This window comes from Theropithecus gelada, chromosome 8, assembly GCF_003255815.1.
Source record: "Theropithecus gelada isolate Dixy chromosome 8, Tgel_1.0, whole genome shotgun sequence".
NCBI classification, from domain to species: Eukaryota; Metazoa; Chordata; class Mammalia; order Primates; family Cercopithecidae; genus Theropithecus; species Theropithecus gelada.
The window spans coordinates 104,653,045-104,666,445 of record NC_037676.1 but is presented as its reverse complement, the minus strand read 5'-3'; the positions used below and the strand labels follow the sequence as shown (position 1 = coordinate 104,666,445).

Here is a 13,401-nt window from a genome sequence, read left to right as displayed (position 1 = left end):
GATGCTATTTCTGATCAGGCTTGTAATAGTACTTGCTTGTGGAAAAAATTGGTGATGAATTTCTTAGTGAAAATATCGAGTCTTCCCTTTTATCTATGATGACCATATAATTTATTGTCTGAACAGGGATGTTTTTGAGTGAAATTAATAATTAGGCTTAGCCAATAGGCTTAAACGGGCACTATCATAGGCAAACTGGTATATATAGTTATAATTATATCATTTTAAGACTCTTTAATGTGGTTTTTCCTGTTTTCACGTTGAAATAATTTATATATTTTAGCTCTTGAATGTTTTTAAAAATGCCTGAAGATAGTTTTTCCTGAAAGACTTAGTTTTTAAAACTCATAGGAAACTATAAAGTAAAAGTGCTGATTTAATAGTTGATTTTTGTTGTTGTTGTTGGAGATGGAGTCTCACTCTGTCACCCAGGCTGGAGTGCAGTGGTGCGATCTCAGCTTACTGTAACCTCTGTCTCCTGGGTTCAAGTGATTCTCCTGCCTCAGTCCCCCCAAGTAGCTGGGACTACAGGCGCCCACCACAACATCTGGCTAATTTTTGTATTTTAGTAGAGATGGGGGTTTCACCATATAGGCCAGGCTGGTCCTGAACTCCTGACCTCAAGTGATCCGCCCACCTCAGCCTCCCAAAGTGCTGGGATTACAGGCGTGAGCCACCATGTCTGGCCGGTAGTTAATTTTAAAAACAATTTAAGAAACTTCTTTTAGAGACAGGGTCTCACTCTGACACCCAGCCTATAGTGCAGTAGTGTGTTGATAGCTCACTGCAGCCTCAAATTCCTGGGCTCAAGCAGTCCTCCTGCCTCAGCCTTCCAAGTAGCTGGGACTATAGGCACACAAGTAGTTGATTAGTAGTTGATTTTATTCCCTATTTGTGTTTCATTGGTTGTGTGTTGTTTTCTGATGCATAATTGTTTTAATATATAACTTGAAAACGTCTACTTTCTAGAGTAGTACTTTCTTTAATACAACTTCAGTTTTAAGTGAATTTAAAATTTAATTGTAAAACCATAAAATTTACCATTATAATCATTTTTAAGTATACAGTTTAGTAGGGTTAAGTATGTCCACACTATTGTGAAACAGCTTTCTCGAACTTTTTCATCTTGTGAAGTTGGAACTTTATACCCGTTAAATAACAACTACTCTTTTTTTCTCTCTCTCTAGTCCCTGGTAGCCACCAATTCTACTTTGTTTCTGTGAATGTCTACTTAAGATGACTCATATAAGTGGAACCATTGAGGTCTTTTTTTTTTTTTTGTGACAGGCTTATTTCAGTTAGCATAATGTTCTGAAAGTTCTTCCATGTTGTAGCATGTGATAGGATTTCCTTCCTTTTAAAAGCTGAATAATAGTCTGTTGTATGTATGTATCACATTTTGTTGGACACTTGGGTAGCTTCTACTACTTGGCAATTGTGAATGATGCTGCTTTGAACATGGGTTTGCAAGTATCTTTAAGACCTTGGTTTCAATTATTTTGAATATATACCGGAAGTGCAATTGTGGGTCATATGGTAGTTCTTTTAATATTTTGAGGAATCTCCATATTGTTTTCCAAAAGTGATTGTGCCATTTCACAGTCCCACCAACAGTGCACATGGGTTCCAGTTTCTACACATACTCGCAACACTTGTAATTTTTTTTTTGCTTGATAGTAGCCATCCTAATCAGTATTAGTTGATATTTCGTTGTGATTTGGTTTGGATTTCTCTGATGATTAATGATGTTAAACATCTTTTCATATGCTTGTTGGCCATTTATATATAATGTTTGGAGAAATGTCATTTCAAGTCCATTGCCCATTTTTTCATCAGGTTATTTAATTTTTTATGGTTGAGTTGTAGGAGTTATTTATATATTCTGGATGTTATCCTCTTACTGGATATATGATTTGCAAATATTTTCTCTCATTCTGTAGGTTGTCTGTTGATTGTGTCCTTTGATACACAAAGTTTTAAAGTTTGATGTAGTGCCATTTGTTTATTTTTGCTTTTGTTGCCTGTGTTTTTTGGCATCATATCTAAGCAATAATCACCAAGTCTGTGAAGCTTTTCCCTTATGTTTTCTTTTAGAAGTTTTATCATTTTAGGTCTTATGCTAAGGTCTTTAATTCATTTTGAGTTAATTTTTGTATATAATGTAAGATAAGGGTTCAACTTCATTCTTTTGCATGTGGATATCCACTCTTCCCAGCACCACTTGTTGAAGAGACCATTTTTTCCCCCCAAGTGGTCTTAGCACCTGTGGAAGATAATTTGGCCATATATATGAGGGTTTATTTCTGGGTTCCATTTTGTTTCATTGGTCTTTTTTGTCGTTATCCCCAACCTATACTGTTTTAAATATTTTAGCTTTGTTATATGCTTTGAAATTGTGAAGTGTGAATCCTTCAACTTTGTTCTTTTTCAAAACTGTTTTGGCTGTCTGGGCTTGCCTGAGATTCCATGTGAATTTTTAGGGACAAACTTTTCCATTCTTTTTTTGTGTTTGTTTTGTTTTTAAGACAAAGTTTTGCGCTGTTACCCAGGCTGGAATGCAGTGGCACAAACATGGATGACTCACTGAAGCCTCAACCTATTGGGCTCAGGCATTCTGCCTGCCTCAGTCTCCAGCATAGCTGAGACCATTGACGCGTTTCACCATGCCTGGCTAATGTTTTGATTTTTTTCTAGAGTCAGGTCTCGCTGTGTTGCCGGGGCTGTTCTGGAACTCCTGAGCTCAAGCGATTATCCCACCTTGGCCTCCAACGATCCTCCCGCCTTGGCTTCCCAAAGTGCTGGGATTACAGACATGAGCCACCATGCCCAGCTAATTTTTTATTTGCTAAAGAAGAAAAGTCATTGGGATTTTGATAGGGATTGTGTTGAATGCTTTGGGTGGTATAGACATCTTAGCAATATTCAGTCTTTCAATTCATGAACCCAAGACACCTTTCTTATCTGTGTCGTCTTTAAATTTCTTTCAGCAGTGTTTTCTACTTTTCAGGTTATAAGTCTTAGGTTTTATTCCTAAGTACTTTATTCTTTTTGATGCTACTGTTAAGTGGGGCTTGTTTTCTTTTTTCTTTCCTCTCCCTCTCCCTTCCTGTCCCCTTTCCCCCTTTGCTCTTCTGTCTCCCCTCTTCCCTATCCCTCTCTCCTCTGGTCTCTTTCTGTGAGACAGAGTCTTGATCTGTAGCCAAGGCTGGAGTGCAGTGGCACAATCATGGCTCACTGCAGCCTCCACTTCCTGGGCTCGAGCCATCCTCCCACTTCAGCCTCCCTGCTGGGACTACACGTGAGTGCCACCATGGCTGGCTAATTTTTTTATTTTTTGTAGAGATGGGGTCTTGCCATGTTGCCTAGGGTGATCTCAAACTTTTGGGCTCAGGTAATCCTCCCTCCTGGGCCTTCCAAAGTGTTGGGATTACAGGTGTGAGCCACCATACCCAGCCTGGATTGTTTTTTTAATTTCCTTTTTTTGTTGACGTAATGTGCTTTTTAATGAACAGTTATTTAAACATGACATTTATTAACTGAAATAAATGCTGTTTCATACTGCAGCCTTGAGGATGCACTATATTGCTTTTCTCCAGAGTTATCTTGGGCAGTTCTTAGGCTATAAATACAGATACTGCATAAACATGAATTGGTAGTGTGCATCAGCAAGTACAGAAGCCCATCAAAAGGATGACAACAGCTTCTCTAGGTTTATTTTTTCATTTTACTGAGGAAACTATTTAAACAGTTTTTTTTGTTTAACCAGAGATTGGACTTTCCAGTCAAGTGAGAGGAGAAACCATGGAAGTTTGGTATATACTGATTTAAGAATCATTATTGGTTAATGTATTCCAAACTTCTAAAGGGGGGAAATGGTTTGGAAAATCAAATTGAAATGAAGTCTGTTTGCATTGGGAGTTTGAAGGTTTCAGCCTTAGGCAGTGAGTACAGTAGGAATTGAGAGTAAAATACCTCTATCTAGGTCAAATGATCTCCAAGTATTAGATTCATTTTGAAGAGAACAGACGCTGCCCTAATTTAAAAAGCTGAAGTGACTTGTGTGACCATTTTCTTTAAGATGTGATTAAGTACAGAAGGCAGTCATGGTTATCTAGATGAGTTGATTTGAATCTTCTTAATGTTCATGTTTGGGCAGTAAGTGAAGATGTAGATGTCATGCCCTTTCTAAGTTGTTTTCTCACAGGAAAAAATTACCATATTTAAATAGCAGCTCCCTCTTGGACAAGGTGGTTGATAGTGCTGAATATTAATGCAGTACTATCTTAGCAAATGAATGTTTATTTCATGGGAAGCACTGAATTCTAAACTCTGAATTTTAGTTTTTGTGTAACAACGTTGGTAGTTAAGTCTGATAGGTCTTTCATGCAAAGGCAAGATGTGTTCACTTTATTTTATTTATTTATTTTATTTTATTTTATTTATTTATTTATTTATTTGTTTTGAGACAGAGTCTCGCTCTGTTACCCAGGCTGGAGTGCAGTGGCACGATCTTGGCCCACTGCTACCTCTGTCTCCCGGGTCCTGGTTCAAGCAGTTCTCCTTCCTCAACCTCCGGAGTAGCTGGGATTACAGGCACGTGCCACCATGCCCAGCTAATTTTTCTATTTTTAGTACAGACAGGGTTTCTCCATGTTGGCCAGGCTAGTCTTGAACTCCAGACCTCGTGATCCACCCATCTTGGCCTCTCAAAGTGTTGGGATTACAGGTGTGAGCCACCGTGCCTGGCCGATGTGTTCATTTTGTAGTTGTGATTAAAAATACATAGGTGGCTTTAAAAAATTATTTCCCCAGGACTTTGGGAGGCCAAGGTGGGCAGATCACCTGAGTTCAGGGGTTCGAGACTAGCCTGACCAATATGATGAAAACCTGTCTCTACTAAAAATATAAAAATTAGCCAGGCTGAAAAAAAAAAAAAAAAGCCAGGCTATGGTGGCCCACACCCGTAATCCCAGCTACTCAGGAGGCAGAGGCAGAGGTTGCAGTGAGCCAAGATGTTGCCACTGCACCCCAGGTTGGGTGACAGAGGGAGACTCTGTCTCAAAAAAATTTTTTTTTGTAAGGATGCAAAAGTGTGATGTTTATCTTTATAAAAAGTGAAGTTATATTTAAGCATTAAAGAAATTGGATTGGGCATGGTAGTACACACCTGTAATCCTGGCTGCTCAGGAGGCTGAGACGGGAAGATTGCTTGAGCCCAGGAGTTTTGAGACTAGCCTGGCCCACATAGCAAGACCTCATCTCAAAAACACAAAAAAATTGGGACAGTTATCAGGTATCTTAGTGCATGCCTGTGGTCCCCAGCTGCTCAGGAGGCTGAGGCAGGAGGATCACTTCAGCCCAGGAGTTCTAGGCTGTAGTGTATTTTGTTTGTACTTGTGAATAACCACTGCTCTCTAGCCTGGGCAACATAGCAAGATCCCATTTCTTTAAAAAACAGTATTATTATTTTAAAGCCCAGTTCTATTACCTTATTCTTTTGTCAAAACACTACGTAACATGTTATGTCAATTAGACAAATAATTTTATTTTAGCTGAAAATAATAACAGTGAGACCCAAGCCATCAGAATGATTGTTTAAAAATGCTAATTTTATAAATTCTCCAATATTTAGAAGCCGCTGGAGTTCTGGAGTGGGTGGAAGTGGTGGAGGATCCTCTGGTAGGTCGTCAGCTGGAGCTCGAGATTCCCGGCGGCAGACTCGAGTTATTCGGACAGGACGGGATCGAGGGTCTGGGCTTTTGGGCAGTCAGCCCCAGCCAGTTATTCCAGCATCTGTCATTCCAGAGGAGCTGATTTCACAGGTATGGATCTTATAGAACACTTAATGTCAGACAACAGGACAAGGTGAGGTTTTACTGAATATGTGGGTTGTAGTCATGACTCATATCATGAATTCTGAAATAACTTTTTCTATTTTGATCCTATACAGTTTATTTTGTTTTGTTTTGTTTTGTTTTTTGTTTTTTTTTGAGAGGCAGTCTCACTCTGCCGCCCACGCTGGAGTGCAGTGGCTTGATCTCAGCTCACTGCAACCTCTGTCTCCTGAATTCAAGCAGTTCTCATGCCTCAGCCTCCCAAGTAGCTGGAATTAACGGGTGTAGCCAGCACACCCAGCTAATTTTTGTATTTTTTAGTGTAGACGGGGTTTCGCCATGTTGGCCAGGCTGGTCTTAAACTCCTGACCTCAGGTGATCCGCCCGCCTTGGCCTTCCAAAGTGCTGGGATTACAGGCTTGAGCCACCACGCCCTGTCCTAGAAAGCTGATTTTGATAAATAATTTAATCAAAAGAAAATTACCATAGCACTTCTTTTTATTTTTTATTTCAGGCCCAAGTTGTTTTACAAGGCAAATCCAGAAGTGTCATTATTCGAGAACTTCAGCGAACAAATCTTGATGTGAACCTTGCTGTAAATAATTTACTTAGCCGGGATGATGAAGATGGAGATGATGGGGATGATACAGCCAGCGAATCTTATTTGCCTGGAGGTTGGTGGATCACTGTCATGTTTTTCTCAGTGCTGGAGTGCTCTTTGAACTGGGGAATGGAATTTAAAGTACATAGACTTTTCTGAGTATTATTTTCAAGGTGGTAGATATTTTTCATTGTAGAACTGCTTGATTTGATTGTAAAGTTTCTTTTAAGGGAAAATGGGGAAGTAGTTTTGCTCAGTGGATTTGTGCTTGATCCCAACAAAGACATGGCTGTATGTGCATAGCTTTATAACTAGATGACACATGACTCTACAGTATTGTTTTTTGATGCCTTTATTACTGAAAATATGTAATAACTGAACTACATTTTGATCTTGACTGTCTTATCTCTGTGATGTCACAAGTGTTGTATCTTTTTTTTTTATTTATTTTTTTTGAGACGGAGTCTTGCTCTGTCACCCAAGCTGGAGTGCAGTGTGAGATCTCAGCTTACTGTAAGCTCTGCCTCCTGTGTTCACACCATTCTCCTGCTTCAGCCTCCTGAGTAGCTGGGACTGCCGGCATCCGCCACCATGCCCGGCTAGTTTTTTGTATTTTAATAGAGACGGGTTTTCACCGAGTTATCCAGGATGGTCTCCATCTCCTGACCTTGTGATCTGCCTGCCTCGGCCTCCCAAAGTGCTGGGATTACAGGCGTGAGCCACTGCGCCTGGCCACAAGTGTTATATCTTAACGAGTGATCTATATTTCTTGTGATTATGTAGTAAGTAGCTCAGGCAACATTTATGCATTTGGTGTTCTTAAAATATTTGTTAGTAATGTAAGTTGTGTTTTTCCTCAGGTGATGTCAGTCCCTAGTTTTTTAATGTATTTTAATTTTTAGAGATCTTTCAGCAGTCTACAGATGCTCTTTGTGTGTATCCTTCAGTGATGTTTGTTTCTGTTTATAGAGGATCTTATGTCTCTCCTTGATGCTGACATTCATTCTGCCCACCCAAGTGTCATTATTGATGCGGATGCCATGTTTTCTGAAGACATTAGCTATTTTGGTTATCCTTCTTTTCGTCGTTCATCACTTTCCAGGCTAGGCTCATCTCGAGGTAATTTTGCATTTATTTATTTATTTATTTATTGTCGCAGGCTAGCTATATGGAAAGATAGTGGTAGAATCGACTTACTGTATTTGAACTTCTAATATTGCAGTTATTATTAGTTTTTTATGAATGCTTTAGCATTAAAATTATTTATTATTTTGAAGAGCCACAATAGTATTTTAGAGTTGATCTTATTTACATTGTGGAATTGATGTCAAGGACTATGACTTCACCTAAATGTATTTTTAATTAGGAATATGGATTCTGAACTAAAAGCAGAATTCTACTTTACAGTGACATGCAGCATTCAGAAAACAAGTCTTAGTTTATTTGTTTAAAATAAGTGATCTGTTTATTTTAAATCCTGGTTAGATAAAATAATGAAATGTGAAAAAACTTACTAGAATGGGTTTAGGACCAATATTAAATGTGTAGAAATGTTTACGCTTCTTTTTTTTTTTTTTTTTTGGAGACAGTGTCTCACTCTGTTGCCCAGGCTGGAGTACAGTGGTATGATCTCAGCTCACTGCAGCCTCCACCTCCTGGGTTCAAGAGATTCTCCTGCCTCAGCCTCCTGAGTAGCTGAAATTACAGGTGCCTGCCACCATGCCCAGATAAATTTTGTATTTTTAGTAGAGACTGGGTTTCACCGTGTTAGCCAGGCTGGTCTTGAACTCCTGACCTGAGGTGATCCGCCCATCTTAGCCTCCCAAAGTTTTGTGATTACAGGCATGAGCCACTGCGCCCAGCCTAAAATGCTATTTTCAGAAGTTTGAGGCCGGGCATGATGGCTCATGCCTGTATTCCCAGCACTTTGGGAGGCCGAGGTGGGTGGATCATGAGGTCAGGAGATGGAGACCATTCTGGCTAACACAGTGAAACCCAATGTCTACTAGAAAAATACAAAAAAAATTAGTCGGGCGTGGTGGTGGGTGCCTGTAGTCACAGTTACTTGGGAGGCTGAGGCAGGAGAATGGTGTAAACCCAGGAGGCGGAGCTTGCAGTGAGCTGAGATCACGCCACTGTATTCCAGCCTGGGAGTGCAGGCTTTTTTTTTTTCTCAAAAAAAAAAAAAAAGTTTGAAATCCTTAAAAGATACAGTACATGGTAGAGGTTAGAAAGATTTTGAAATAATTAATCCTGCCTTTCTCTGCATATGTTTGTGTATAGCTTGTTTACATTATGATTGTCAATATTTTTACTTTCCAGAATGTAAAACTACTTGATTCAAATAACAGAAATTAGCTGTATTTACTGATCTTTAAACTGGAAAATATGCCATGTTATATTGAGAGCTTGCTGCATATACTTTTAGTACTTAGGAATAAAGTTTTAAAATAACAGATCTGTGGTGATCTTTTAATATATTGAATGCACTATGTAATAGCATTATGAATTTAAAAATAAATGCATACTTTACTGCCTTAAATGTATCAAGTAATATATTTTCAAATATTCCATATCTAACATAAATAACTCCTTTAAATGTCTCTTCCCCCCTCCCCCCCGCCTTTCTTTTTTGAAACGGAGTTTCGTTCTTGTTGCTCAGGCTGTAGGGCAATGGCATGATCTTGGGTCACTGCAATCTGCCTCCCTGGTTCAAGTGTTTCTCCTGCCTCAGCCTCCCAAGTAGCTGAGATTACAGGCATTGGCCACCTCACCAGGCTGATTTTGTATTTTTAGTAGTGACATGGTTTCACCATATTGGTCAGGCTGGTCTCAAACTCCTGACCTCAAGTGATCCACCCACCTTGGCCTCCCAAAGTGCTGGGATTACAGGCATGAGCCACCGTACCTGGCCAAATGTCTCTTTTCCTGTGTTCATTCTATGTAGGCATTACTTTTAGTTTGAACCATATGGAATAGCTAATACTTGACCACTTTTGACCTATATATATGGCAGTTTTGTATAGTTCAATTTAATTATTGTTTCTAATCCTTATTTATCCTATTCTTAGAAAGTTTATTTTGGTTATGTTATTTAACAAGTAATATATGAGCAACTTCAGAAAAACTGGCTTTAGATAGTTTGTAGGCCAATAGCCATGGGAAGCATTTTGGTAAGGAAATCGTTTTATAAAGATTCCTTTTTAAAAAAACAGACTGTCTGGTTCCTCAAAAAATTTTAAGACTTATTCATAAAAATCTGTCCTATAAAAATTACTCTAAACAAGGGCTTGGTTTTTAAAAACTTTCTACTTAGCTTATATTAATGGATTCATAGTTTAACCTTTTTAGGGTTTTTTCTATGTGTACATTTTTTGAGTTTGCTTATATGTGTAACATGTGGAAGTTCTACATTTATGTGCTTTTTAAACCCACCAGTAGACAAATGAGGAGTGTATATTTTCTAGTATATAAATTGAATTCATAGTAAGCATTTCTAATGCAAGCCAACAATTTAAAATTCTTTTAAAAAAACCAAATATAGTTCAGAATAAAGCAGTTCAGCTCTAAAACCATATAGTTGAAATATAGAAAAGTCTGCCTCTAATTTTTTAAAATACTAGTTATAATTTTTATACATTCACTTGAAAGGGTTGATGTTTTGAATGTTGCATGTCAGCCTTATTAGATATACATTTACATAAATTTTTATGAGTAGATAAACTGCTGTTAGTTGCATCCTGAAGGGTCTTTACTAGAGAGTGGCTTACTTTTATCCCACTGGTGTGACCCAATTGCATACCAGTTCTCCTTCTTCCCTTAGAGAGAGACTCTGAGCTGTTGCGTGAACGTGAATCCGTTTTACGTTTACGTGAACGAAGGTGGCTTGATGGAGCCTCATTTGATAATGAAAGGGGCTCTACCAGCAAGGAAGGAGAGCCAAACTTGGATAAGAAGAATACACCTGTTCAAAGTCCAGTATCTCTAGGAGAAGATTTGCAGTGGTGGCCTGATAAGGTATTTGGAAAAAATTCACACCGCTTCCATTTAAGTGGATCCCTGACAACCCCTCCCTCCAAGGTTTCCATTTTATTTATTCTGGTTTTTGTACTATCACTCAAGGAAAAACACAAATATAAAACAATATTTTTGTTTTGTTTTAAAATATAAATAGAATGTATCTTTATTTGGCACTCCATGAGTCATCTCAGTGAGATGTATTCAGTGGTGCAACGTATCTTACTGCTTGATGAAGTAAATCAGAGTAATTAGGATGGTAGTTCTAGATAACACATCAGCATGCTATTCCAGTACTTCCTTTCTGGTAATAATTACTCTAATAAATGATGTTACATTCCTTGGTAGAAATTTGTTTTGTCAAATTTCTAAAGTCAAGTGGACACCAGTTTCTGCAGGGTGTGTTTTTGGTCATTGATACAGCATGTATATCATGACAAGATTAGGGATCTGTGTTCCTTGATTAGTTAACTATGCCATTTAATGGCAGTGAGTTCTGACAGATTCTTTGCTGTGAATGCTGTGGGAGACAAAGCTGACTGAACAGGAATGGGCTAGGGGAGTATGCTCTGCATCCTGAGGAACAGTGCAATGACTGGATTATAGAAAACATCTAGGATTTGGTAATTGATTTGAATCTTTAAAAATCCATCACTGCCATAAGTGAAACAGAGTTGATGCATCCTGTTCATGGTATGTATGTAATTGATAGTTCATCTTCAGAGGCTCCTATTGGAACCCATGTTTTTCACTTGTTTTTTACTGTGTCTCTTTTTTCTTATTTCCAGAACCATTTGGGTAGGAATTTTTCTGAAGCAGAAATAAACTAAAAGAAGATGGGAACTTTGGGGCCCTACTAGCAGATAAAGGGAGCCTGATAAGGATTTCTTTCCTTTCTTTGATTTAGAACTTGAATCTGGGATATTGAAGGGAAATATTATTTAACTTTCCAAATTTACGTTTCCATAGTTACCGTGAGTCTTGTTGTAGTTCATTTATTTTCCTCTGCATTCAGCTCATGTGGCAAGCTTGAATGCAAGAAGGAACCTGAATTTTAATCAGTCTCTTTGGAAGCAAAAGGTTATTCTGTCTTCTTTGGCAACTGCCAAACTTTCCCTGAATTGCATTCTTTTACTTATTTCCCTAAAACTAGAAATGTCCCAAGTTCTACTTTTACTTCATGTGGTAGGGAGTGATTTAAACCATTGGGCTTTCACTTTTTTTTTTTTCTTTTGGTACATCATTTACCGTTTCCTATTTCTCTTGCCTGAATCATGCTGGAGCTGTGTCTGTTTCATATTGGCAGGAAGTAAAAGAGGACTCTTGAATTATGTTTTAATAGGGCCATCACGTATTATTAATCTAGGTTTCTTTGTCATGTATTATTTTTGATTAATGAAAGTATTTCTGAATAGTGCAAGTTTAGCAAGCCTGGTCATTATACTCTCTGTTAGATTTAGCTAGCCCTTGTTGGCCTGGCTAAAAATATGATAGATATGTTTTTAAGTACACTTTGTTTTTATAGACAGTTGTAAGTGCATCATGAAATCTTGGCACTTTAGACTTTTAGTGCATTATTCCTTGGTTTGTTTAGCCACTGAGTGAATGGAAGAAGAGTGGTATGTGAAACAAAGTATATCCTACCTATATTCTTTTTTCCATTAAACACCAAATTTAAAATAGCAACATCGAAAAACACTTTTTATTAGCACATGATTGAAATCTAAAAATCATACTTGAATTCTGGGACAGAAAACAGCTTAAGCCTTTAATTAAACTGTTAAGCATTAGCATAGTGATCAATAAATACCATTAGGTGCTTGTTTGCAGGGCTGAATGCTACAAGAGAATATAGAGAGCTATTAAAGGGAAAGAAGATCTTGTTTTTAACTAACTTTAGGAAAACAAAGTATTATACAGAGGCACAGGATAAATACCATGTGCAGAAACTGGCAATATGTGAGACCTATATTGGTTTCCCAAAATTAGTTAGGGGTAGTGATTCCTGAGGAGCAGAAGGTTTTGGGGGGAGGCTTGACAGGGAATAGAGAGGTAGGTGGAGAATGCAGGGAGATAGGGTGTCAGGATGCATTTGGTATTTACCACTGGGGAGAGGAGGTACCAGCACCAGATGAGAGTGGTCTGCCAAGAGTAGGGGCTTGTCTAATGAGGGATCCAGTAGGAATTCCCAGCTCAAGACAGTTTGAATGTCATACTAAGGCTGACACTGGGAAACTAGAGCAGTTGCAGAGCATGCATCTATCATTTTATCTCCTTCATGCCACAGACATTGCTGCTAATTGCCTAGTACCTTGCTACTTATGGGGGCTATATTAATCACAAGATTGGATATTGAGCCAGTCCTAAGAAACTTGTGAGGTTTAGTGTAGGAGACAGGTGATGATTACTCATTCAAAGTAATATTCTTAAAATGTGGCTTCCTTTATAATCTTGATTGGGGTTTGCTTTTAAAAAAAATCTTGGTAACTTGCATTATTTTGACTGAAAGTGTTAGTTCTACGTTCTTGACATACCAGGCTGCTAAAGGATAGTCTCAGTTTTGTACACAGTAGTAAACTTGGAATATAGCTGGAAAAGACCTTTGGCTTGCCTCTGATCCATTCATTTTTATGGAGAAGGAAACTTCATGTCTTTGCTTATTTCACATGGCTTGTAAATGGCAGATGTAGCAATGAAGTTTCTTTTTAAATATGGGAAGGAGTAGCTTTTTTTAAGGAGTAGGGGCAATCAAAATATGCATCCTAGTTTAATTTCAGAAATGAGCTAATACAATACTCTTAAATATTAAGTATGGTTGTTAATGTTCATAGTAATTTTCATTTTGCCTCTTGTTAGGGTACAAAGTTAATTCTGTTGGTAAAGGAGCTGGATTAGTACCTACTTTCCCAGCATCCATTTAGAGGAGCAACCAGTTCCTCAAAATTCTAC

At 38.2% G+C, this 13,401-nt stretch overlaps 1 protein-coding gene across 3 annotated transcripts in view; it reads left to right on the top strand.

Moving 5' to 3' along the window:
- Positions 1 to 13,401, top strand: part of UBR5 (ubiquitin protein ligase E3 component n-recognin 5) — a 156,253-nt gene that overhangs the window by 60,478 nt on the left and 82,374 nt on the right. For 2 of the 3 annotated variants that reach the window (XM_025393634.1, XM_025393633.1), the window contains exons 6-9: positions 5,633 to 5,822; positions 6,349 to 6,508; positions 7,405 to 7,554; positions 10,241 to 10,452. In XM_025393634.1, coding sequence (XP_025249419.1) covers positions 5,633 to 5,822; positions 6,349 to 6,508; positions 7,405 to 7,554; positions 10,241 to 10,452 — 712 coding nt within the window. The remainder of the gene's footprint in view (positions 1 to 5,632; positions 5,823 to 6,348; positions 6,509 to 7,404; positions 7,555 to 10,240; positions 10,453 to 13,401) is intronic. The other variant, XM_025393635.1, reaches the window with a different exon arrangement.